At 39.0% G+C, this 26,722-nt stretch overlaps 1 protein-coding gene across 1 annotated transcript; it reads right to left on the reverse strand.

The window, feature by feature from the left end:
* Positions 1-6,234: 6,234 nt before the first annotated feature.
* Positions 6,235-25,810, reverse strand: LOC141785201 (ubiquitin carboxyl-terminal hydrolase 31-like). The gene is made up of 16 exons (XM_074663367.1): positions 24,312-25,810; positions 17,545-17,682; positions 17,349-17,437; positions 15,537-15,629; positions 15,168-15,303; positions 14,931-15,081; positions 14,610-14,790; positions 12,916-13,027; positions 12,733-12,827; positions 12,298-12,375; positions 12,042-12,171; positions 11,834-11,953; positions 10,465-10,690; positions 10,224-10,382; positions 9,996-10,148; positions 6,235-9,924 (listed from the first exon to the last, which is right to left on the reverse strand). Exons 1-16 carry the CDS (start codon positions 24,861-24,863, stop codon positions 8,420-8,422), a joined length of 3,918 nt encoding a protein of 1,305 aa, XP_074519468.1. The 5' UTR covers positions 24,864-25,810; the 3' UTR covers positions 6,235-8,419.
* Between the last annotated feature and the right edge of the window lie 912 nt (positions 25,811-26,722).

Below are 26,722 nucleotides of genomic sequence, written 5' to 3' on the forward strand. Positions count from 1 at the left end.
GCTGCGCATTATAGAGGAGAAGTGAGTGTGCAGGGTGTGGGAGGAATAATCTCAGACTTTTACAAGTCAAAGTTTTAGGTATATCCCCTGCCATCTTAAGCAGACGGAGCTTCGTTTTTGCTTTAAATGTCAGAGAGTGAATAAATCACAGAAGTTAAAAGGACATTTATTGAATTTTGGAGTCTCTCTGAGCAAGAGAGTTGGCGTTCACAGGCGTTTCCTGTTAGTAATAATGATAAAAATAACTTTTTTTTTATTTTAAAAAAAGAAGAAGCAAAGCAAAAATGTGACACCAGAGCTTCATGGATTTGAAATACCATGCAAACATTATATCCATGAATCAATAACCAGGATGGGCTAAGAACAGGGTCAGTGATGGTTTATATATATAACTATATGGTGTAAAAACAGAAAAGCCTCCTCAAGCTGGAGAAGAAGACAAATCTGACAGTTTAAGGGTCGTCCCGTGGTCCAAAAAGCAACATCACGGCCTCCTTTGGCGTTGGAGTTGTTTTCAAGGCGCCGGTCTCTGCTGCTCTGGGGTTATGTAATTCAACCGTGGCGGTCCCACATGACACGTCATGTATATTGCATCGGCTAAAAAGCAGCTCGCTCTCCACGACTGCACTCAAGGCTCGCAAGATTCTTCATCTCCAATTAAAAGGGAACCAAAGTACTGCATCACTGGACTCCAGAGAAGAGAAATAATTGACATGCTCGCTCCTGAAACAAGTGAATAATTGAATTTGTTTTTCATTTGGAGAGGAAAAAAAGCCTCACACTGTGAATACATTTAGTTATGGGTAGGTTGTTGCCTGGCAAGATGCTAAAACTCTCTTTAGATGATGAACTGAATAGGAATGAGTTGAAAACACAACAAGGAACTTATAATGAGGGCTCAGAGTACTCTCTCCATCTCTTACAGTGACTCAAAGGAAGGGAATGAAAAAATCATGAAAGTTTTAAAAGAAATCAAAAATACTTTCATGACGGGGCTTTTTCAGTTATTTCATTTATCGCTGAATGTGAGGCAGTGGTTTATTTCAGTGGACGGAGAAGCAGACACACCTCAAGAGCTTCCAGGAACAGCATGGGTACAGTTTGGAAAGGAACTTTTGAAGAGCTCGTAAAAAATGTAACAATGACTCAATGAGCGCAGTGAGCTAATACCACGCTCTGCTCTCAGTAACATAAACTTAATCTGTCTTTAAACCAATACTTTAAAATATGTTGTAAAAGTGTCTTAATATTCCCCAAATACATCATCTTTAATTTTGTCACTTGTCAAACTTGCACTAATGTTAAATTAGCAACAAATTAGCTGCTGTTTGGCTCACACCTTAGTCCAACACTGCAAAAAAATTAAATCTTATCAAGCGATTTTGTCTCATTTTAAGTAAAAATTGTCATTTTATTCTCAATATGAGCCACATTCAACTTATTCGTTCAGAAATTAAGTTACAGGATATTAGTTATTTAGTTATTTAGTCATGTAGGTTATTTAAATTATTTTTTATTTTTATTTTCTATTGGGTTTTTTTTGGAGTTAGACACAGCTGTTTTTTAAGATTACTGACAATAATCAAAAAATTAAAATATACAGTAAACAGATGTCTATTAATTATATAACATTATATTATTGAATATATATATACATGTATGTATATATATATATATATATATATATATATATATATATATATATATATATATATATATATATATATATATATATATATATATATATATATATATATACATATATATATATATATATACATATATATATATATATATATATATATATATATATATATATATATATATATATATATTCAGTTCTTGTTTTTAAATAACTTAAAATAAGACGTTTGGAGAATGTGGCTCATATTTAGTCTTAAAAGACATTTTCTACTGAAAATAAGACAAAAACACTTGATAAGACTTCTTTCTTTTTCTTTTTTTGCAGTGTTGCATAGAAGTAAATACTTGAAATACTTGAAATATATCGCGGGAAAAATACACTTGGTATAATGTATGAGTCTGTTATGGACACTGTGTGATCTTTTTTACTTTGAAGCCTATAGAATCAGAGCTCCCTCTGCTGGCTGGTGAAATAATGTGTCACAAACGGGGGGTTTCTATTCATAGACTGTATAAAACATTGACGTAGGAGTCACCTGTCTGTTACTAAAACGGAAAATGAAGCAGATCAGTTATAGCGGCCATAATGGTAGTGGCAGGGCTTCGCCTACAGCTATAGGGCGCCTGTCGGTCACGTGACCCTCAGCTGTGCCTCTTATTGGGGGAGCTCACGATCTTAATATCCCCTGAACGGCCAAGTTAGAAAAAAATTCACCTCCCGTACAGTGGGTGCTGGTAGTAAAATTAGCGACTCAGACAGGAGACGTTTTTTGAACCAGGCTGTAAATAGGTTAATTTCTGCTTTGAAAACACCTTTTTTTTGGCTTGGTGTGTTTGTGACTTGAGGTACTTCCAGAGCCAGCCGCAAGCGAACACTCCAGAAACAGCAGATTTTAGCACTTCCGCATTGTCTTGTTTTCTGGGATGTTGTAAACTGCAAAAAACTGAAACCTTACTAAGTGTTTTTGTCTTATTTTCAGAAGAAAATGTCTTTTTAAACTTGACATGAGCCACATTCACCTGATCAGCCCAGAAAAATGTCTCCATTCAAGTTCAATTTGGAAACAAAAATGAGGTCTAAACTACCCCATTGGTGGATTTCTTTTCTTTCTTTTTTTTTTTTCTTTTTTTACTTGTTACAGGCAATTCAGAGCTCATTTTTGTCCTTAAATAACTTGAAGTATGACAATTTTCTGGACTCGTCAAGTAAAAACGGACTCATATGAAGTATAAAAAGACAATTTTTACGAAAAACAAGATGGGATTTCAGTTTTTTGCTGTGTACTCTGACTGTTGTTCTGATCACTTCCCTGTGCTGGTTACCTTTCACCTAGATGGGCCCCCTGGTCACAAAAATCTGGACACACCCCTGTTCTCACTGAGCTGATGTGTTTTTAATCATCACTTCTATTTTAAATTAGCATCTTTTTAAAAGTAATAATGAGATTTTTGAATTAAATAAGATAAACAACGTCACCTGAGTTGAGCTCGTCTGAGAAAACCTTTGAAATGAAACGCTTGAAGATCTTGTTGCTCCTTCAAAAATGCTCTGTGATCTATAAATACTAAGATCTCTCGATTCAGAGCTTGTCTCAAACCTTTTTTTTTTATTATTTATTTACTGGCACATCAGGTTTTCGTTGTTGTTGTTGTTGTTTCAGATTCCTTTGTGTCTGTTGTGGATGTTCCTGCATAGGAATCACTGAAACAGGAGCGTGTGTGAATAACAGAGGGTGGGAAGCATCAGAAATAAAGGCATGTGTAGCATTGCAGCTTATGTTGGTGAAGATATTATAAGAGAGGGATTAATTGAGCTGTATGCTATCTTTTCTGGCTGCAGGCTGCAGGGTTGATTGCATATTGAGTGTGTAAGATACACTGCAGCAGCACGATTGAAAAGGGCGTTGTGTGTCTGTGATATTATTAATGTGAACATTAAACAAAGTTACGCATCAGATATTTTACAAATGTCACATTGTAGAGGTATTGATGACATTTTTAGCCTTCTTTCTCCTCTCTGCGGCGTAAATAATCCCAAACAAGCAGAAAAAGTGAAAAGCTTATGATGAAGACCCTGCTCCTCATCTATCCAGGGACACAGTGTCTCCAAATGGAGACTTAGCCGCAGCGCTAAGGATTGAATTTGGCCACAGGAGATACTAAGATTGGATTGATCAATAAGATTAGATTGCCTTTGTTCAATGCACCAAGCAGCACATTAATGTGCTATAGCAGAAATGTAATCAAATCCAGCGTGCTCCATGGGTGAGGTTCAGGATTATGGAGGGGAATGTCACGGTTTTGTGTTAAATCCAGATAAAAGTTGCTGAATTCTCCAGCGAGGTCTCACTAATGATGTTCTCTTGGAGCTGATACAATTGGCAAATGATTATTGATCTGAGCACTAGAGGAGGCTGGCTGCTTTTCAGCGTGATCCTGTGCCGGGTTGCAGTCTGTGGGTTTGTTTAATTACATTCATACATGCAGAACAGTTCAGCTACCTCAAGTTTTCTGCAAAGCACAAAATGCTCCTTTCTTTTCTTTCCTTTCCTTTATCCATCAATCCACAGAGATCGGTAAAATTTCATCACTTCTCTGACCGCACAAGAGGTGAGAGGGTGAAGCTGATTCCCCAGACTGATGACTGTTAAACAAAATAACAGGAAGGGAAAGACAAAGAGGGAGCATTAACTCTAAACGCAGCCTGCCTCTGGCCAAACTAATAAAACCACAATTGAATCAGCTCTAAATAAATGATGGTGCTGTAGTTTAATAACACATCATCTCCCTCACTGGCAGGATTGGATTTGACGGGACCATATCAGGGGCAAAAATCCCTTTTCATTGTGTGTGTGTGTGTGTGTGTGTGTGTGTATGTGGGGAGGCAATAAACAGTAGAATTTCAGAGAGTAGAAATAAATACTGTTTGCTTTTCTACAGTTGCCTGATACTTTCTTTTATAGTTATATCAAACAATCACTTTAATTATGCCATTCTTACTTGTACGTCCAGGTCTCAGGTTTGTGTATGTTCAACCAAGAAGTCATTGTTTTTTTCAGCGATTCAGTTTGTTTGTTTTTGTCACACTCTAAAAAGATGTAAGAGGTAAGCCTTGTTGTTGTTGTTTTCAAATTTTCCAAATGTTGAAAAACATTAAAATGTGAATCACAAGGACTTGGAACCCCTGGGCTGTCTTTATGGGCACCTTAGGAGCATCCACATTGGGTTTTTTTTTTTTTGTTTGTTTTTTTTTTTTCAGAATTTTATTTTGGTCAAGATTCTAGGGGGGGGGGGAAAGTAAGGGTTTAGCATTGTTTTTTTGTCTCCTTATTTTAAAAAAATTTCCAAATGGTAAAAATACTCCCCACACAGGTGTATTTTTGAGTACCCTACAAGTGTCCCTAGTAGGCCTATAATTTTTCAGCATTTGGGGGGTGGGGGGTGGGGGGGGGCAAAATTCTCAAAAGAACAAAAAAACCCCAAAACAAACAAAAAAAAAAAAACATTATTCAAATAAAATATATAAAGTTAAAAAAAAATAATAATAAAAAAAAAAGGTAAGAATTGTTTTCTTTTTTTCCCCAAAATTTTCATAGATTTGAAAAAAATAAAATAAATCAAAATAAACTATTAAATGAACCCTAGGTACTTATAAAACACAAAGATGTCTGTTTGAGCGCCCTAAAAGTATCCCCAGTATAATTTTTTAAACATTTTTTGGGTAAAAATTCTTAAAAGAACAAAAAAAGAAAAAGAAAAAAAAAAATCATTATTTTCAGATAAATAAATAAAACTTCAAAAAACAATAAAATGAACCCTGGAGACTTATAAAACAAAAAGATGTCTTTATGAGTGCCCTCAAAGTGTCCCCATTCAACATAATTTGTGGTAAAAATTCTCAAAAAAACAAAAAACAAAAGGGGTTGGAATCATTTAATATGTTTTTCTTTTAATTATTATTTTGAAAAAATAAATAAAAATAAAAAGTAAAAAAAAAAAACTTTAAAATGAACCCCAGAGACTTATGAAACACAAAGATGTCTTTTTGAGTGAAAGAAAAAAAAAGAAAAAAATTAAGAAAATTGAAAAAAAAAAAAAAAAAAAAAGAACCCTAGAGACTTACAGAACACAAGTGTGTTTATGATTGTCCAAAAATTACACTTTGTGTAAGTACAATTTTTAATCTCCTTTTTTTGTCAAAACTCTCAAAAAAAGGGGTATACCTTGTTTTTTTTTTCAATTTTTAAATTCTCAATTTCAAATATTATAAACTTGTGGGTGGCTCTTTGAGTGGCGTAGGAGTTTACAGATTTTTAGTTTTATTTTTAAGTCAAAATTCTGAAAAAACAAAACAAACGTAGGGTTTTTCTTTTTATTTGTCTAAATGTTGAAAAACATTAAAAAGTGATGCCTCTTAATATCTCTACCAGTTGAAATGTGAGGGCTGGTCTAGTGTTTCTTTATGTTCTCACTCTTTGTTCATGTGTGGAGGGATTCAGATGCGACCGCTGAGCTCCACCGTGTGGAGGAACTGAAAACAAAAACTGAGAGGAATATCGACGTGAAAGAAAATGCCAACAAATTGTCAGTTAATGGCATAAATTTATTTTGTTATTGTTGTTGGACTCGCATTGTTAAATCAATGCCAGCACATACTGCTACCCCCAGGTAAAACGTCTCACAGTACACTTTAGAAATGACTGAAAGAAACGAGAAATAAAAACTTTCATGCATCAGTGAAAAGAAATCATTGCACAGTTTAATGATGAGAAGAAATCCCTTTCACTCCATCACGTTATGTTACAGCGACATACACATGTCAGGTTAGATACTGCATGTTGGACGTAATAGCACAGTATGGACACACTGATGCCACCAGGCACTGATGATAAGATCTGAATCCTGCTCCGGAGGGGGGCAGGAATGTGGATGAAGAAGCTTGAGGTCCGGCTGTTTGAGGACACTGACATTCATGGATCTGCACTTCTGATGAAACTTTGGGGCTCCTACAAAATAAAAGATGCTTCAAGTGCAGTTTTTCACAGTGACATCTGTCTTTGTCGAGATATCCGTACTGAGAGAGGGAGAATTAATTCAAAAAGCGAATTTTTTTACATTAAAAACAAATGTAATCCCAGAAATGAACAGTTTTTATAAAGGTTGAGTCATGCTTTTACTTTGAAAAGGCCGTCTTTTTGATGAAACTTTCCCTTTTGGACTATTTCAAGAAAACTTTTTATGCTTTTAGAGAATTTTTCATGAAGAATTAAAGCCAGCGGACGCGTTTTCGTCGATAAATCTATTAAAAAAAATCTCCTAAAGTTTTTAAATGTTGGAGGAAAAATGAGACGAATGAATACAGAGAACATCAAAGTCCAAGTGAGCTGATTTACTTTGCTGAGGGTGAATGAGCAATACTTATCATTCATACAAAATGTAGATATTACTTTGAAGAAATGTGCAAACGAAGCTTTAATAAAGGATGCCTTTACATGCTCTCTGATGCTGGCATTTTGGAAAAATATACAGTTGTAGAAATATATACACATCCAAGAGTAGCACGTCTACATATCAGTGTGGGCATTAGCAAGAGTCTGCTTGCATAGTTCAGTGCATGCATAAGCATTTTTTTTTTTCATGCAACACCTGTCGAAAAGGTCGTGGACGGTGATCTCGGTCTGAGTCGCTGCGTTCAGTGTCGGTCTACTCGTTAATGCAAGCTGACGATGTGCACAAGCTGTGACGGCTGACTCAAACACACCGCGGTGCTCTATGTACATGTTTGAAACGAAGGCATCCCAGCTGTCTCTGAATGTGCAGAGTGTGTGTGAAAGTGTGTGTGTTTTTACAGTAACCCTGTGTTCGTCTGAGAGGAATGTTCGGAGATGTCTGGCAGTCTGAAGAAGAAGAAGAAGAAGAAGAAGAAGAAGAAGAAGAAGAAGAAGAGGCTGATCTGCCCTCGTGAGGAGGTGCAGAGATGGCGACCGGATGGGATTGTTTCGTCATTACAGGTAAATCATAACACAAACATTTAAAGGAGCATTACAAAAACGAAGGTCTCCGGACGTTTTAACACCAACAACACATGCGTCATTCCCTGCACTCCTCCTCGACTTCTCTCCACGACAAAAATACTTAAAGGCTGTTGCACAAGTACTACATCAAGGAGCATATGTAAACAGCAGTTCAGGTTAAATAGGCTTAATCGTGGTTTACTTGAAACAACATGTTCAGTGCTTAATAAATATTAAAATCCAGTTATAAATTTACCAACATCTGCAGTTATACAATTTAGATTAAATACGTCTTTGATTATCTGAGGCACTGATGTTTGTTGTTGACATATGGCTCTCGGTAGTGAAGGAGAGCTGTACATAAAGACTTCGTTTGGAAATTATTTCACTGCGTCAGCGTGTTTAAAAATCACCGGTAAACTTCCTTTGGTGACCGAGTCGTTCGTGGTAAATCCATCTTTGTGCAAAGTCACTTCCGCCTCCCGCTGAGATACACTCTCTGCTCTATGCTACAGACAGAACAAGGCAATAATTTCAATACATGTGCAGTCCATGCGTATTTACAACACACGATAATATTCCTCCAAATCAATGCAATCCATACAAAGTGCTTAGTTAAAACCCATTCCTAAATATCTATGTAACAACAGTGGGCGTCCAGTATGGCAGCTGGTTTCCAGTGAGGACTGAAAAGCTACAGGTGCTTTAAGATGTGAAAACACCGCGGAGCTGCACGAGAGAAAGAAGGATTGTTGGAAGAGTCACTTGGCCTTCTGGCTGGTTTGCGAGGAGTTGATGGGGATCTTCCTCGACTGCATCGTCTTTTTCGCCGGCTCCTTCTTCGCCGGCTCCTTCGCGTTGGCAGGGGACTGCTGAGTGTTCGTTTCAGCTCCGGAAAGCTTCGACTTCGTGGACAGCAGCGAGTGCTTCGCCGTCGCCGTCGCCGACGTCTTCGAGGACTCTTTGTCTTTGGCTGCCTCCGAGGCGGCGTTCTGAGCTTTCTTACCCGCTCCTTCCCTCGCTGCATCGCCGCCGCCACCATCCTCTGGGCTTCCTTTAGCTTCCCCCGCCCCGGTTTTCCCAGCATCCCCTGCTTTGCGAGCGTCTTTGGGCCTCAGAGCGGTTTTGAAAAAGGATAAACCTTTCTCCTCTGTTTTGCTGTTCCTTCGCGGCGCTCTGGACGGCGGGCCGGTGCTCGATGAGGAGACGCCGACACTCGAGGATCTGAGGCTGGTCATGGAGGAGCTGCTGCTGGAGCTCCGACCCACGGGTCTGTTCTCAGCACCGCGACCCGGCCTGCTCTCCGCCCGGCTCGCCGCGCTCGACCTAGAAGGAGGGCCTCCGGTGTTCGCCTTCTTCTCGGGGACCACATTGGTCCTGGAGGAGTCTCTGCTCGTGCTCCTCTCAGCTGCTTTAGTCCTTGCTGAGGCGGAGCTTTTCTCGCCGCCCGCCCTCGGCGAGGTCTTCCTCTGAGGGTGGGAGCTTTGCGATCCTGGAGAGCCGCTCTTCCTTTGCTGGGCGGCGTCCGTTCGTAGCACCTCGGGGGTTTGGGAGGAGCTTTTCTTGGAGGGGGTCGCCGTTCTGGAAGAACTGGCCTTGCTTGCTTTAGCGGCGCCTTCGTTCCTGTCTTTGGGGCTGGACGTTGATGCCGTACCTTTGGTCTGAGCTCTAGACGTTAACTTATCGACAGCTGGAGACGCAGGCGACAGGGAGCTGGAGGACGTGGAGGAGGTGGCGGGACGCTTTTTGGGACTCCTTTCGTTCTCTATCCCCGTTTTCGTTGACGTCCTTTTAGCGCCACTGCTGTCCGCTGCCCCATTCCTCTGTTTCTGCTCCTTCACCGCTGCCCCGTGGCGAGGGCTGTTCTGCTCAGCAGCCGCCACCACGTTGTTGTTCTCCCTGGCCTGGACGGAGCTCCTCTGCTCGGCCTGGGCCACGGCCTTGGAGTGGACCTGCTCGATCAGCCGCCTGCTGCTCAGGTTCCCGTCCAAAGCTGCGAGGGCGGAGCGTCCTCCCGTCACTTTCTCCTGTTTGGGCGACCCGGGGAAGCTATCCACCACCTCTCCGATCATCTCCAGCGTGGGCGAGGAGGAGTGGGACTCCAAGGAGAAGCGTGAGGGGGAGTTGGAGCGGAGCTGGAGCTTGGCGGAGTGCGGCCAGGACGGTTTGGTGCCGTTCTCGCTGAGCACGAGCGGGCTGGCGATGGAGGATCTGGAGGAGAAGGTTTGTCTCTGCATGCCTCTGACGGCCTGGCGGCTCGAAAAACCTGCACAACGGAAAGAAACAATCAGCAGACGTCTTTAAAGACTCTCAGTGATTCTGTTTCATGAGTCTCACCGTCATCCTCGCTGCGTTCTCCAGCAAACTCAGCCGACTCCGACAGAGACGCCAGCGAGGTGCGTCTGGAGGAACCCGACGAGGCCTGGCTGGGCGGTCGGCTTCCCATCAGACGGCTGATCCAGTGCTCGCACAGGGAGGAGCTGGTGGATCCTGAAAGCAGACGTGGTCACGAGTTAATCCTCACTCTGGGAACGCTCAGACACGGTTTCATAAGCTGTAACTGACCTCCTACGGAGCTGTTGGCGGACCAGGACGGGATTGTGGCGCGTCTCTGATAAAACAGGATGTAACCGGTTGGCTTGCAGACTTCATCCTCTGCTATGGGCTGAACATCGCTGTCATCAAAGCAGTACCACTGCCCATCGATGGAGTTCTTGCAGTGAGCTGGAGGACGGAGCAAAGTTCAGTGAGTTTCTCTGGACGCTGAGCGAACAGGAAGTCGGGGACGCCAGCGTGCGTCTGTTACCTGTGTAGTGTCCTCCCTGCATGGTCCCGTGATGGTTGCACACCGCGTACAGATCGTAAAGGTAGTCCTCAGGGTCACGGCCCATCCCATAAGGTCGTCTCCATGGCGACCAGTGGGAGGGGAGGCTCCAGCTGCTCTGGCTCCTTTTTACCATGTGAGGCGCCATATCCATGCCCATCAGAGGGAACTTCACCATGTTCTGCAGCTTCATGCGCCGATCTCCATCCTAAGAGTACAACACAATAAACTGTCAAAGTTGCCTTCATTATTATTATTTTTTTATTAATTTGCACTGCTCCTCATTGCACCTATCCTTTGTTTTTTATTATTTTTATTATCAATATTATATTTTTTCTTGATTTATACTTATATATTTTTAATATATACAATATTTTTTATATTATATATAAATGTATATTTATTTTTTTATAGATATATATTATCATTATTATTTATAAATTTCTTTCTGAAATAAATGTTGTTTAATTTTTCTATATTTGTATATTTTATAGATAAAATGTTTGATATTTTACAAATATTTTGTTAAATTTTTTTAATCAAATTTTTTTTTATTCATTTGTGTTATTTTCTTTTCTAAATAATTGTTTTCACTATTTTATATTTTAATATATAAAATATTTTATATTCTACATATAAATATATTTATTAGTCCTTTATAAATATACATTATTATTATTCCCCTTTTTTAAATTATTTAACTTTTTTATATTTTATATTCTATATATAAAATATTTTTTTAATTTATATATATTATGTTTATTATTTTTTATCAATATAATATTATTATTATTAGTATTATTATTTTCTTTTTTAAATATATGTAAACTTAACTTTTTTATATTATTATTTATTTATATTCTATATCTTAACTTTTTCTTTATTCATTTTTGTGAGTGTATTGTTCGTAATTCTGTATTATTTAAGTAGAAGCTAGTCTCACTCTGTTTCCTTGTTAATACATCATGTAAAATTCCTTGTATGTGCAAATGTACTCATCAATTTCTGCAAAGAGAGAAGAAAAACACCCACAATTCCTTGTGTCAGCTACATTTAAAGCGATTCATGTCTTCTGTGCATGACAACATCATACTGACATAATTAAAGTAGGTTTAAACGTAATTTTTACTATGTTAACTTTTTTCTGTGATCTAAGATGAATTCGAAACAAAAGAGCAGAGTGAGATTCTTAATTTGACGTCACATTTGGAAACTTTTTTCCACTGTCGTCCTCTTTCTGACAAGACAGTAAATTAAAGAAGGCGAAAAAAAAGTGATATGACAACACAAGAGGTGAAATTTTGGACTCCACAGTCGAGGAGTTTGTTTGTGGGTGTGTCTCCAGCGGTACCTGTCTGAAGCGCTTCAGGTGGAGGATGAGGATGTCGGGCAGGGTCCACAGACTGAGCTTGATGCTGCCCTGCTGCAACTGTTTACAGTGAGGACACCTCCAGGCATCATCAGGAGCCAGCTGAGAGGAAGACACATGAAGACAATCATTAAAAGAATCTATTTTTTTTCTTTTTTAAAGTAAAAATAAAAGTAGGAGAGCTGCTTACCTGTTCCTCTTTGGTGTAGAGCTGAAAGCACTGGGCCAGCGAGCAGGTCTGAGGCTGCAGGTGCTGCTCCTTCACCTGCCGCACACTCTCAGCATCCGGGATGTATTCATCCTCGGTTCTTTTGAACAGACTGCAGGGAGAACATGACGCAAGTCACGGGAGGATCAGAGGCAGCTTCAGAAGACTTTTCTACACGTTTTCAAGTTTCCACACAGAAATCACACGTCAGCCCTCAGCCTGATCAGATGAGACTTACTAGTCTTTTGTCTCTTTGTCCCATTCGACCACGATTTTAACATGAGGAGGACCTCCAGGACCACAAGACTTAAACGCCCTGACGAAGATAAGAAACAGAAGAAAGTCAAACATATAGGAAAATAATCTGAGTTTTCATCTCTCATTTTCTGTGCCGCAGCCGTCTGCACACATCATTTTTCCCTCGTTCCCCTCATTTGAAAAAATCCATGAACAAAGCGCAGAGGTCGACACCTTCTCAGAGAAAAATCCATAAGCGCAGACGAGCTATTACACATCTCAGGAGATATTTTAACATCAATACCACCAAAGAGTCGGCCCACAGGCCGGCGCTCCTCAATCAACACCAGGCGGATGGAGCACGCCGCAGGGTTTATGTAATACAGCTTTAAATGCTCAGACAACACCGCCCTCTGGTGGTGATGAGCGGTATTACCTCTCCACAGAGGGGTGGCACAGAGGCTGCTCCTCCTGAGGTAAGAGGTAAGTGATTCCAACCACTCCGACCACTCGCAGCGTGAAGGGCCCCACCTGAAGGAGGAAGAGGAAGAAATTAGTGACTCTTACTAACGAGATATAAAAGAGTTTAATGGTTACAAAGGTTTTATCTAATGAGCACCTGCACAAAAACTCCAGGCCGTAGAAGATGTCGCATCTTCTCCAGGATCTCTTTCTGGAGAACATCCCAGGTCACCGTGCGCTCCAGATACAGGATGAATGGATTACCAAACCTGCAGGAAGAGCAGAAAATCAAACCACATCAGATCCACAAGTTTAAGGTTTAAAGAAGAGTTTTTGTAGTCAGCACATAGAATTGTACAGAAAATCATCATCAGTTACAAAGTGGATTACAGGAAACTTTTTTTTTTAATCAAACGAAGATAAAATGTAAGTCCTTGTGATTAGGTTACAGAGAGAAAAGTCTGACTCAGCGGATAAAGTCAGACGTGAAAATACTGGGACTTGGATTCTGAAATAAGTTTAAAAGTCACTTTGACGTCGATATTTAGACTTTTATCGTTGATGAAACAGTGAAAGAAACAGACAATATCTCCCTAGTGCAAATGTTAAGACACGTCATGTCTTTGTGTTGTCAGATTAAGATTATTGCTACGCACTTTATGGTATGGAAGCCCATTTCTGCCACTTACAAAAAATAAATAAGTCAAAATTATGACATTTAAAACGTATAATTATTTGATGAAAATCTCTAAATTATGAGATACAGAGTTGAAAATATGAGATGAAAGAAATAAAATGATGAGATTAAAAATGTAAAAAATTATGACAAAAAATTAAGAGAAAAGAATGTAAAAAATATGACTTAAAGAATGAAATTATGAGATTAAAAATGTAAAAAAATTATGAGAAAAAATGAAAAAAAATGTGATTTAAAAAATCAAATTATGACATTAAAAAATGAAATTATGAGATTTAAGAAATGGATATCATAAGATAAAAATTTAAATTATGAGTTCAAAGAAATTAAATTATAAGATAAAAATAAAAATTATGAGATTAAGAAATGAAATTTGGAGATTAAGAAATGAAATTATGAGATTTAATGTCAGAGATTTTGAGATACAAAATGAAATACTGAGGTAAAAATTGAAATTACGTGTCTCAAAAATTGAAATTATGAGATATAAAGAGGAATAATGAGATTAAAAATGGAAATTCTGAGATAAAAAATAAAAATTATGAGATTAAAGAAATGAAAATATGACATAAAAACTGGAATTATGAGTTAAAAAATTGAAACTATAAGATTGAAAATTGGATATTATAAGATAAAACGTTTAAAGTGTAACATACAAAAGACACAATTGTTATATAAAATTTGAAATAATGAGATTGAAAATTAAATCTATGTGATAAAAAGTTGAAATTACGAAATTAAAAAGTCTTCTTGCTAAAAATTTGCTAAAGCTGAAGCTGGAGCTTTAAACTGAAGTTTACTCTAGCTACAGTTTAGTGTGATAAAGAAATTTATTTTTATCTCATATTTGAATTTTTTTATCTCACAATTTTGACTTTTTTTTGTTCAACTGGCAGAAATATGCTTTTATATTATCACGACTTTCTGAAGAAAAAATAGGACAAAAACACAAAAAAGTCTCAAATCAGCTGCAACTAAAATTCAAAAGGAGGGATTTTATGCAGGAAACAATCAATTTTAAGAATATAACGTATTATATAACATTATCGTATCAGTTTGTTTTACCAATGTTTTTTTTCTCCTTGAGATTTATTAAAATGTGATTTAGTGAAGTTATTCCAGACGTGACCCTCTCCATCATCACTTTACGTTACCTTCTTCCCTGCTGCCCCGCACACGCTCGGTTACACACCAACAGGACGATCTTCTCGGCCTGCCCGCTGTTCTTGTTGGGACTCTGAGGCGGGGTCGTTGGCTCCTGGATTTGTGTGGGTATCCTGTTGTTATCTGTGCTGTACTTCAGGTTGTTCTGGTTCAGGTTGGCGTGTGGGCTCCCTGTACGGCAGACAGGTGAAGATTTTTCAGCTGCAGAAATGAAACTAACACTCCACGGTCTGAACAGTGTGTGTAGTGTGTGTAGTGTGTGTGGCAGAGAGCTAAGAACTTGTTTCTGGGGAATAAACAGGATGCCGTACCGCCTCGCTTGGAGCGGATCTGATCCGGTCTGAAGAGCTCAGGCGTCTCGAAGGCAAAGATGGAGTCGCTCTCCTGGATGATCTCAAGGTCGTCGTCATCGTCGCAGAAGGAGCGGTGAAAGCCGTCAAAGTACATTTCAGTGAGGACAATCTGCAGGGAGACAAAGAGGAGGAGGATGTTTTTACTTCCTGTCCATCCACTCAGATCCATCTCTAGCCTCAAAGTGGAGGCGTCACCTGTTGGGCCGGTATTTTGGTCTCTTGAGCCACGGCTTGTCTCAGCCTGGACACGGTGCCGGACAGAGGCACGGCCACCCCGACTCTCATACAGTGGGAGCACTTTCCTTGGTACACCACTGTCACATACAGCGGCCTGAAACACAGAGACGCAGATGAATCGTCTGTTTTATAAGCAGCAGCTGGACAGGCCTTCAAAGAGAGACGGAAACTTCTAATTTTAGCCTCCTCCTGTCAGAAGTTTCATGGTGTTTGTCTTGGCTGGCTTTGACACTCTCTTTAATGCTGCTCTGCTCAGACTCCATCTCTTCTCTTCTCTTTTTTTTTGTCTGATAAATATTTTCCTGCTTGTTCATGACGCCTGCTTACCGAGTGTGAGGTACCGGGATTGGCAGTGAGATGCAGAGGAAAGGATCAAAGGTGTTGCTCTGTTTCTGGCAGTGAGGGCAGGTCAGCGACGACCTGAGGAGAGAAATGAAGAGCTTCAATAAACCACACCAACTTTATTTATAAAGCACTTTAAAAAACAACCACAGCTGTGAACAAAGTGCTGTACAGGTAGGTAAAACAAAACGATAAAAACGGGTCATAAAAAACACACTTATAGAAGAAAACATATTAAAACAACTATAAGTAAATAAAAGATAAACAAAGCAAACAAGATCAGGCAAAGAAACGAAGTCTCGCGGAAGTTCAAAGTAAAAGAATAAAAATGGAAAGCAATATGTGCATAGGTATCATTTTAAAGGAACAGTACAATATTTTCAGCCACTAGATTATAGTGTTTTCACCAGGGATGGGAACAAAAACGGATATATAGGGATTTTTTGTACAACAATATCAAAATCTGGATTCATTAACAAAAAATCTTTTTTTTTTTTTTGAATTAAATTTTTAATTTCAGTCTTTGTTTGTAAACTCAATTGAAAAAAAGGTTCCCACTTTTCTCCAGTAGAGGGTGAAATGTTCCTCTCTGATTCTCATGATGTGCATTCTATGGGAAAATATGGCTTCTGATAATGTCTGTAGACATTTTCATCATTATTTAACTTTTTCTCATGGTCTGTTGTTTAAAAAGTACAAGGAATTTGGCTTGATGTACTGGTGCTAACAATTAACAAGGAAACAACATAAGACTACTTAAATAATACAGAATTACAAACAATACACTGTGTAAAATAAAATGTAGAAAAAGTTAAGATATAAAATATAAAAATATAAAAAAGTTATACTAATACTAATAATAAATATAATTATATATTAAATATAAAAATAAAAAAGTTAAATAAAAATGATCAAAAAAGAAAATAAAAATAATAACAATTATATATATATATATATATATATATATATATATATATATATATATATATATATATATATATATATATATATATATATATATGTATATATATATTATATATTTATTACTTTTTTTCATTTTTATATTTTACACACACACACACACATATATATATATATATATATATATATATATATATATATATATATATATATGTGTGTAAAATATAAAAATGAAAAAAAGTAATAAATATATAATAATAATATTGATAATAAAAATAATAAGAAATCTGTAATAAAAATATAATAATGATAATAGAAATAATGAAAATGTTTCTGTTTCAGTCTGAACCCAATGGTCGACTACAGGCTGAAAAAACAGCCCGTGTTTACATGTTCCACACACAGACCGTAGTTTGTGTGATGTCACCCATCTGCTTATAAAGAGTTTTTCAGGCTATCTTCTGTTAGCTTCAAGTAGGAGTGTATCGTTTTGAACTTTGAGGCTTTTTTTGTGTTTTTTTTTGTCACACTCATTTGAAACTTAGGCTGTTGTGGGCTTTGCTTTGTATTTTGTGCACTCTTGCGCACCAAAGGCGACACGAATAAACGGCGCGAAATTGTGAAAAATTTTGAGGTGTCATATTCAATCTCTGCAGCTATTCTCCAAACGATATCTTTGTAATCGTTTTTTTTTTTTTGTAGTTTTTATGGCTTTTGTTGTAAAGAACCAGGTGCTGGGACACGGATACAATCAGTGGTGAATGTTTTGGGATGTGACTTGTCAACAACGCAAGCAAAACTTTGGAAAAAACAACCTTAGTCCAAGTATTAAAATTATTCAATCAACAGCTCATGACTTGGCCGATGAAACGTCACCTGTATTGTGCCTGAAACAACTCCTGTACAAAAGAGCCAGGTGCTGGTAGTGGAGATCCTTCAGGTGGATTTTCTTCTTCTACTGGAGGCTGAAAAAAAACATAAACAGTGACGTTAAACCAGTGAAGTTCATAACCAATAAAGTACAGATGACTGTGAATCTCCTGAACGTGTCATGAGCACGTCGTGGTTTCACCTTCAAGGGGGGTCTGATGTCAGGGTGGACGATGTGGTTCAGATCTTCGTGAACTCGATCCAGCAGCCAGAGCAGGAACTCCTGCGCGTCGTGCTGGGAGTTTCCCTTGAACTGCAGGGCGCTCTTGGACACCACATTCTGCAGCGGGGAAAACACACGCTGAGGTTAAAGAGGGCTGTTTCTGCTCGTGACATCACTGCCTCATGAAATATTCAGCGCCTTTGACCGCCCCAACATCAGCACAATCCTAAAGGTCGGCGGGGTGAGGGTGAAATGGACAGATAACCTCACCGACTGTTAGCGATCAGAGGAGGAAACACTGCGTGCTCTTCAGGCAGGAGGCTGTACGGTCACCTCCATCAGCTATCAAATGTCACACAAGGTCAAAGATAGGAGAGGAGCGTGCTCTGTGAGCCTACCCAGCATGCCCCATGGGACTTCCTGCCTCATTCTGAAGGCATTACCGAGGCAACCTCAGCATTTTGGACCAATAAAAAGCCTCAAGCAGCTCAGCCACAGGGTCAGGGTCTGTGATTAGAGCTCTAATGGTGACCTCTCTGACTCTGAGATGATTTTTAAAAATCTGTGTTAAAGCAATACTTGATTCTGATTGGTTAAAACCCCTTTAACGCCAATATGGGAGAGTTTGTCTCTTTAACTCAAAAAGTAACAAACAGATCTTGATGAAATGTTCAGGAAATGTTCAAAATGGGATAAGGAAGACGTGATTAAATTTTGGAGGTGATCCAGATCACCGTCTGGATCCAGGACTATTTTAAAGGATTCTTTATCATTGTGAGATAGGGCAGTTTTCACCATACATGTATATAACTCCATGATAAATGGTCGGATTGTTTTGCAAAACAATACAAGACAAGGTCACCAAAATTTCTGACACATGTAAAAGTACGATCCAGATTCTGGCAATATTCAGGAAACAAATTATCGTACAAACCTGCAACTAACACCAAATTGTAGCAGACAGTCTGCTGAAAGGAAGTATAACATTAAAGTCGGACTAAGTGTTGCTTGGTGGAGATCTGTGCTTTCCTTTTATTTTCCATTCCCTTCAATACAAAAGATGTAGAAACTAACTTTTTATTGCTTAAACGACCACAATATGTTGGAGCTGTTTCACCATGAATAAAGTTGTCAAAATAAATATCGAAGTTGAAAGTTTTGGGTTTTCTATGACAGTTTTTTAAACATTTTCAATAAGGGTGAGAGAAAAAAATCAATATATTGAAATATCAGAATTTTTTATTTAACGAATTGAAATAGTGATTTTTTTTTCAAATATAAGTCCTTCATTTAGTATTTCTTTATATGCTGAGGTGGAAAAAAGTTGAGATGTCAGATTCCATGCATAAATCCTAACTACTACTTTACAGGTACCAACCAAATTCTGTCTGTAGTACTGAGTACCAATTCATGTAAAATCAAACGGTACCATGTTTTGGTACCTTAGCACATCCTTAGTCACGTTTCCACCAAGCAGTCCGGTTCGGTTCAGTACAGTTTGGCACGGTTTGATACAGTTAAGCCGGACCTCGATTGCGTTTCAATAGCAAACTGTGCCCTCTTGTGGTAGAAGACGTGCAAGCCAGATGCTGAAATCCCCAGCTGTTGAATAACAGCGTGACGCCGTAGCAGCGCGACAGTTTATCCAGCTAAAAAACCCAACAAAGAAGAAAAACGCGACACAGTAAACAAAAAGCAACAATGGAAGACATGTAGCATTTCGTCCTCTCTGTGATTGGCATGTGGCTTTTTGAAAGGAAGTGCAATCAAGCTTTGTTTCAGAGAAGACAGTGCAGCCGCTGTCGCACGGTAAGTGACAATTTTTTCGTCCAATCAACGGTCTGCAGTGTTGTTGCTCCACCTTCTGAGAGTGGATCGGTTCAGTCTGGCACCCGTATGAAAGGGTCCCAAAAAGTAGATCGGTTGTCTCGGTTATTTGGGGATCTGTCCTGGGATAAGTCAGTGGAAATGCCACAAAATGCGCAAGACGTACCAAGACGAACTGAACCGGTCTACTTGGTGGAAACGCGGCTCTTGTGATTTTCCATGCTGGTCATGAACACAGCATTGCAAGATTGTATACTGAAGAATAGATGTGTTAAATTGAAAAATTTAGATATTTTATTATTAAACAAATTGATATTTATTATTACATAGGCACATAAAAGGACCCAAAATTGGTACCGACACGATCGCTAGGTATTGGACATCTGTACCGTAACGTTTCAAATGTGAAAGGTACCCATCCCTACAAGTGATGTTTATTTTTGGGGGGGAATATGGCTCCTATTATTGTCCGTAGACTTCATCATTCAACTTTTTCACTTGGCCTGGTGTTAAAAAATCAAACTAAAAATCACAAAAATCGGACAAATCAAGGATTCACAATTTAAATTGAATCGGCACCCCAAAAATCATAAAAGAATCAAATCAGGAGAAAACATGTGGTCCCAGCCTTGGCAGAAACTGACTCCGAGGAGCTGATAGTCCTTCCTAATGATCTCTAAGTGCTCTCTGTTTGGGCTCAGATTGTGGTCTGAGAGAAGAGACACAAAGCTGAGCTCTCACCAACACTCACCACAAAAACAGAGTTTTCTGCTCAAGCTGGAGGATCTGAACACAAGGTTTGGACGCACTGCTTCAAAAATAAGAAACTACACTTCCTCCCGAACTCTGAGACAGACAGTTTGGACAGTAGCTGAATCTGTGTGAGAGTTTTTGGTTTGTTTCTGACAGAGAGCTCTCTGAAACACTCACTGACTGATACTGAGGGAGCGATGAATGATCAGTTTGAGGCTCTGTCATCCAAAACAAACAAATGAGGAACGATGAGTCACTATAATCCATCAGACACACACACACACTTTCTGACTCTACAAACAAGAGTCAGAGTCTGACAAATTTACCTTATCAGAGAGTCTGATGCTCCAAGTTTACTCTTCATTTCCACGCTCAGTTACAGGCCCACATGTTCAAGGCCTCCCACTCCCAGCAGAATAATCTATATCCAATCAGACAGTTTGTGCTCTGGCTGGCAACCAAGGTAGAGAAAAGGGACGGAAATAGTAACGCTGTCAAGAATAAGCAATGTGTGAACCGGCCCGGCTCATTTTAGTCTGTCTCTTTTGTTTATTTTGAGCTTTTCAAAGAGGAAAACAGGTGACTGGACAAAAAAAGGCAGAAGAAGAAGAAACCTTTGAAGTTGCGACAGGAAAACTTTTCAGAGTGAGGATGCAGGTTTGAGAGGGGAAAAGTGGATGTTTTACATCTGTTTTACCTGAAACCCCTAAATGTGAGTAGTAGGTCAAAGTTTTATAAAAAGAAGTGGGTCATGGGTCTAAGGAGGTCAAGAAAGAGTGATCTGAGGCCAACGCTGATTTTGTTTCTGGAGATGTACTGGCTGTAAAAACCTGAGGAGAGCAGATGACGCCTTATTCTGTTTTTTTAACTGTACCTAGTCGTCCCTCCTCTGAGCATTTACCTGATCAGGTGTGGGATGAATGTTGAAAACAGGCTGCAATATCAACTTCATAGGACAGGTGTGAAGGTGAAAATAAAACAAACTGCTGCATGTTTCTGTTCCAAAATGTTGCCACTAAATTCATATATGACGCAGATCCTTGACTATCGGCGCCGATATTTAGCATTTTGAGGCATATTTGTCTTTTTTTTATACAGCGGCAGATTAGACACACTGCACCATAGACTTTAAAAAAAGCAGATGTCATCTTGCTCGGCTCAAAGTGAGGTTTCCACAAAAACTGCTCCCCCTGGTGGCTGGCTGCAGTAATGGTCAAAAAATCTATCTCCCTAGTCATTCCAGATGGGCTGTGGTCAAACTTTTAAAAATCAATACACCTCATAGAAATGTTTCTCACGTCTGATTGTTGCGGTGATTTAAAGATATCATTGGGCTGCTTTGTATTCAAGTCCTCTTTTTTTGGAAAAGTTTTATTTTCATTAGTTATAAGAGGTTAAAAATTAGGTTTCACGTCACGTTTAGTGGTAATTGACAGTGTTCTTGTGTTTTTTTTTAAGGGTTGTAAAATATGTCAGGAGGTAGAGCCAAGAAGAGATAAGACTCACGGAAGAAAAAAAGTATTATTTTTGTCACTCAGCAGTGGCTCCACTCAGATTCTCCCAGAATCCCTCACAGTCTCTACTGCGCAGTGTACTTGAGCCATGCTGTCCACTCTATATACAGTCAATGGTCTGACAATTTGAGTCAAGGGTCATTGTTAAATTTGCAGACGACTCTGTTGTGGTCAGCCTTCTGCAGGACCATGAGATGCAATGACTCCTACTTGCATTTCAATGTCTCCAAGACCAAAGAAATGCTGATCGCAGAAATCCTCCTGCCACTGTACCAACATTTATCAATGGGGCAGCTGTGTAGACTGTGACAGAATATAAATATCTAGGAACCATCCTGGATAAAAAACTTACTTTTGATGCAAACACCGATGTGATTTGTAAAGAAGCCAATCAGAGATTGTCCTTCCTGAGGAAGTTAAGGGGATTTAATGTTGACAAATCTCTTTTAAAAATGTTTTCCTCATGCTTTGTTGACTCCATTTTGACCTTTGCAATGATCTGCTGGTTTGGTAACCTTAGCAGTGCAAACAAAAACACGCTGGGAAATATTGTCAAACTTTGCAGGAAGATTGTTGGCATAGACATACATTTGTCCCATCAGCTGTTAGTTTTTTCAATAAGTTATAGACATTTTGATACTATTGCATAAATTATGTTTGTTGTGCCTTTAAAATAATATAGACAATACAGACAAATGTTGCTTTTCGCACACATTATACAGTGTTGTTTTTATCTATTTATTCTTACTTTTTAACTTACTGTCCATGATGTGATCCATGAGTCAGTCAGACTAACCTATACATGAATGTTCTTTCTTGTTTGTTTGCTTGTTTCTGTTGATGTATGTACTACGGCTGCAAAACATTTTTCTAATCTACTCTGCCTCTAGCATTGTCTTACCCACAGCACCATCTGATCATCTGATTGGTGACACACGGAGACATTTTTTGGAAAACTTGACTGGCCGTGAAAAACTTTACCAGCTGCTGAGCCTGGGAGCTGTTTAATAAACATATGCTTAAAGGCTAAAGGCGAAATGAATATCGGCCCTAAATATCGGTTATCAGCTTCCTTCACTACTGATTATCGGTATTGTCATCGGCCCTGAATAAAGATATCAGTCTACCTTCTTTTAAATACATACATATCACTAAAATCTTTGTATCCCAACCTCTGAGTTTGGTCCTGTTGGAAGTTTCTGCTTGTTGGAAACAGTTTTGCTTCACCACTGTTACATCTCAACAAATAACATTGAAACACAACCGAACATATGTGCTTTATGTGATTTGAACTACTCAAAACTTCACCTGAGAGGCTCATTTGCTGCAAAAAGTTGAAATCTTATGAAGTGTTTTTGTCTTATTTTAAGTTGAAAGGGTCTTTTTATACTCTATATGAGCCACATTCACCTGACCAGTCCGGAAAAATATCTTAGAACCAAGGTTATAATAGTTAACTAAAACGAAACTAAAAAGGAAAACTAAAATTTAAAATACATTGCGGTTAACTCAAACTAATAAAAACTAGAAAAGAAAAGAAAAACGATAAGTTAACTAAAACTGTATCTTGAGTTCACAAACTAAAATTAAAGACAAAATGTCCTAAGTTAGCGTTTTTGACAATATTAACAGCCTTTAGGATTTAAATAATCCAACACATTTTCCTAACCAATTTTACAACAGTTTTTCGGCAGTTGTCAGCACCGTACTGCACCATCACAGCGACATACTGGGACGTGCTTGTTTACTTCACTGACAGGCTGTGTGCTGTGCTAAGACAAAACAGAGGAGCAATAAATCAGAGCATCTGTAATAGTTTAATTTCATGTGAGTCTGATTTTATTGTTACAGAGTCCAAGTTTCTAAATATTAAAGCTCATATTATATTGTTTTATATAATCTACGTTTTTATCATTTTTATTTAATTCATGTTAACATTATTTTATATAATTTATGTTTATACTTTTATATTAAGTTTATATTATTTTCTTTTTTAAGAAAAAGGCAGCAGCCAACAGTTCAGTAACAGCATTGACTGAGCAGTGAGCTCTATGTTGAACTGGAAAATAAACTGTATTACAAAATATTTACTCTGACCTTTTTAAATCCTGCACCTGGTTAATAAGGTATGAAAAACTAAAACTAAACTGAAATTAAGCCTTGTTGCAAAAATTAAAACTAAATAAAAACTAAACTATAAACTAAACTAACTAAAACTAAACTATAATGACAAATCCAAAACTATTTTAATCTTGCTTAGAACAAGCAACTTTTCTCTCTGCTCAGGTGAATGTGGCTCATATTGAGTCTAAAAAGACATTTTCTGCTCAGAAAATAAGACAAAAACACTTGATAAAATTTCAGTTTTTGCAGCAGTGAAGTTGGTGCTTTTGGTGGCAAACAGAATAAATCAACAAAGCTATAATCATCTTGAAAGAGTCACATCCTCAGCTGACATGCTTTGTTTGTAACAAGTCCCTGAGAGGGTTTTTAAATAGCTCAGGGCCACAGACTGACTGAGTCTGAAACTTTGTTCCAGGCAGGTGAGTAGATCTAATTTGGGTCTGCTGAAAAACAGCTCCTCTATGAAAAATGTAGATTGTGTTGTTGTTTTTATCATCCTGCAACCCCTCAGACCCCTTCTCTGGTTACCTTAAAGTCTCTGCTGTGCTGAGGTGTGTACTCAAAGGTCCACAGAGCCCGGACCAGTCCGGACAGCTGCTCGGTCACCTCCCCGGACTCCTGCTGCTGCTGCTGCTGCTGGCTGGCCTTCTTCTGCACCAGCACCCCGTTGGACTTGGCCTTGTCGCTGCTGCTGCTGGTGGTGGTCTCGGTCCCCTTGAACTGCTCCAGAGCCAGGTACTCTGCGAACAGCTCGGTGTTGCTCAGGCACTGCAGGATGGCGTTCATGAAGCAGGTGTTCCCGTGGTTCTTCAGCCCGGCTACACCTGGCACCTTATCCCCGAACGGGAATCCCCCACAGTCGCTGTCGTCTGACGGAACCGACCCCCCGGTGGTGTTGGGAATCGAACCCGCGTCGTCCTTCTCGTCCTCGGCGGCCTGCTCGTCGGTGCCGAAATGAGACAGAGTGGATAAGGTCCGGAGCACTCTGTTCATGAAGCTCCCCACGGAGCGGACCGAGCTCCTCCGGAAGAGCTTCTTGCTGAAGGATTTCTTCTCCTTGTTACTGACAACTTTCGACATGGTCGCTGAGGTCCCGGTCTTACGACTTAAATCCAGAAACCAGGGCCGCCTTACTCAGAGCATCCTCCTCCTCCACTTCCACAAAGGCCTGAGCTGATTTCACAGGAACACCGAGGCCTGGCAGTTCTGGGGATCATATCATATGGAAACTGTAGAGGAGCAGCATCAGATCAGCCCAACACTGCGTCGGATTGCATAAACAGCCTCCACGGAGAGCCGCTCGGGGTAGTCCCGCTCCAGCCCGCGGCCATCGTCCTAACGCTCCGTCCGGTCCCACAGCATCACCTGGGTCAGCATCCAGGTCCAAAAACACGGCGCTGAGTGAGAGAATGAGCGGGAACAATGTCTGCCGGACATAAATAACAGCGATCACAGTCCGGCTGAGAGTGACGAGCTCATCATTTATTCAGCAAACCGCAGCTCCACCCTGTTAAAGCGATTTCTTCCTCTTTATTAGTCACATCCGCGATGGTGGTAGCGTGTCCGTGATGTTTACCCACGGGATGTCTTCCCTAAATCGCCTCCACAGTGGGCGCGCACGCAAACTGAGGAACACCCCGAGCGGAGCGGCACAGCCCGCCGCTCCCAGGCGCTCGGCTGCCGCTGCAGCTGCAGCTGTGGAGCATCTCTTCCGGTGCCAGATGTGAAGATGTCCCCATCCGAAAGTGGTTCTTTGTATTCCGATGCTCAGCTCACTAATTCCTCTTCTTCCTCCGGATGGGATTCACGGGGAGGCCGCTGCTCCTGCCGTCTCCATCATCATCATCTGTCGGCTGGGAGACTGCAGGCAGGAGGCAGGCAGCAGGCAGGCAGCAGGGCGGTGACGGCTGACGTCAGGACCAAACACTAGTTCATGTTGGAGGAGAGCAGGTACAGCGGCATGTGATGCTGATGAGGCTCCGGCCCCAGCTCCGGACAGACCAGGGACCCTGATGGTCTACAGGAGCAACATTATCCCACATCATCCGAGCTAAAAATAGAAATTCTAGAAATATCTGGACAAAACTGGAAGCTGCAAAAACCCTGGAAAGAAAGGAATTTATTTTAATTATTATTATTTTTAAATCATTTTTATTTATTTGTTTAATTTTTATCCGTAATAGGTTTCTTCTTAGTTTTTATTTATTTATTTATTTATTTATTATACATAATAGTTTTTTCTTGTTTTTTTATTAATCAATAAATTAATAAATTTATTTATTTGAAATTAGTGAACAAGGGTTAATATACAGGGACCAAAAGACATGTGCTCAATACAAATCAAAATGAATACAAGAAGAAATTGATAGAAGGAAATAAAAAAAAAGAAAAACCCTGGAAAGCAAAGGAATTTATTTTAATTATTTTTATTTATTTATTTATTTATTTATTTATTTATTTATTTATCTATTTTAATTTGTGAACAAGGGTTAATATACAGGGACCAACAGACATGTGCTGAATACGAATCCAAATGAATACAAGAAGAAATTATTAGAAGGAAAAAAAAGAAGAAAAAATAAAAAAATAAAAAAATAAAAAAATTAGAAGGGACATGCAAATTGTGTCAATAATAAATTAAGATAAATATCAATTTTTAGATGTAAAAAAAAATCTTTGCAATAAAATAATAATAATAATAATAAAATAATAATAATAATCAAATAATAAATAAATAAATAAATAAAAGGAAATAGGGATGCATTTATTTAATTTATATTTTAAAGAAGATTTTAACAAAACATTATTAATGCATTTAGACCCAAGATGATGAGGTTAATCTAATTTTAAATATTCAGTGTTTTAATTAACCTCTACAACCGAGACAAATTAGAAACAAAGAATAATTTATTGATGTCTTGATTCATTAAATCGAGCTG

Source organism: Halichoeres trimaculatus, unplaced genomic scaffold (genome assembly GCF_033239565.1).
Source record: "Halichoeres trimaculatus isolate MK-OKI-2021-1 unplaced genomic scaffold, fHalTri1.1 fHalTri1_scaffold_23, whole genome shotgun sequence".
NCBI classification, from domain to species: domain Eukaryota; kingdom Metazoa; phylum Chordata; class Actinopteri; order Labriformes; family Labridae; genus Halichoeres; species Halichoeres trimaculatus.

Coding starts and splice junctions, on each gene's coding strand:
- LOC141785201 (XM_074663367.1), bottom strand. CDS start 24,863: ATGTCGAAAGTTGTCAGTAACAAGGAGAAGAAATCCTTCAGCAAGAAG. Junction 15,304..15,536: donor ATCCCGGTACCTCACACTCG/GTAAGCAGGCGT, acceptor TCTGTGTTTCAG/GCCGCTGTATGTGACAGTGG. Junction 10,383..10,464: donor GCAGGGAGGACACTACACAG/GTAACAGACGCA, acceptor TCCGTCCTCCAG/CTCACTGCAAGAACTCCATC.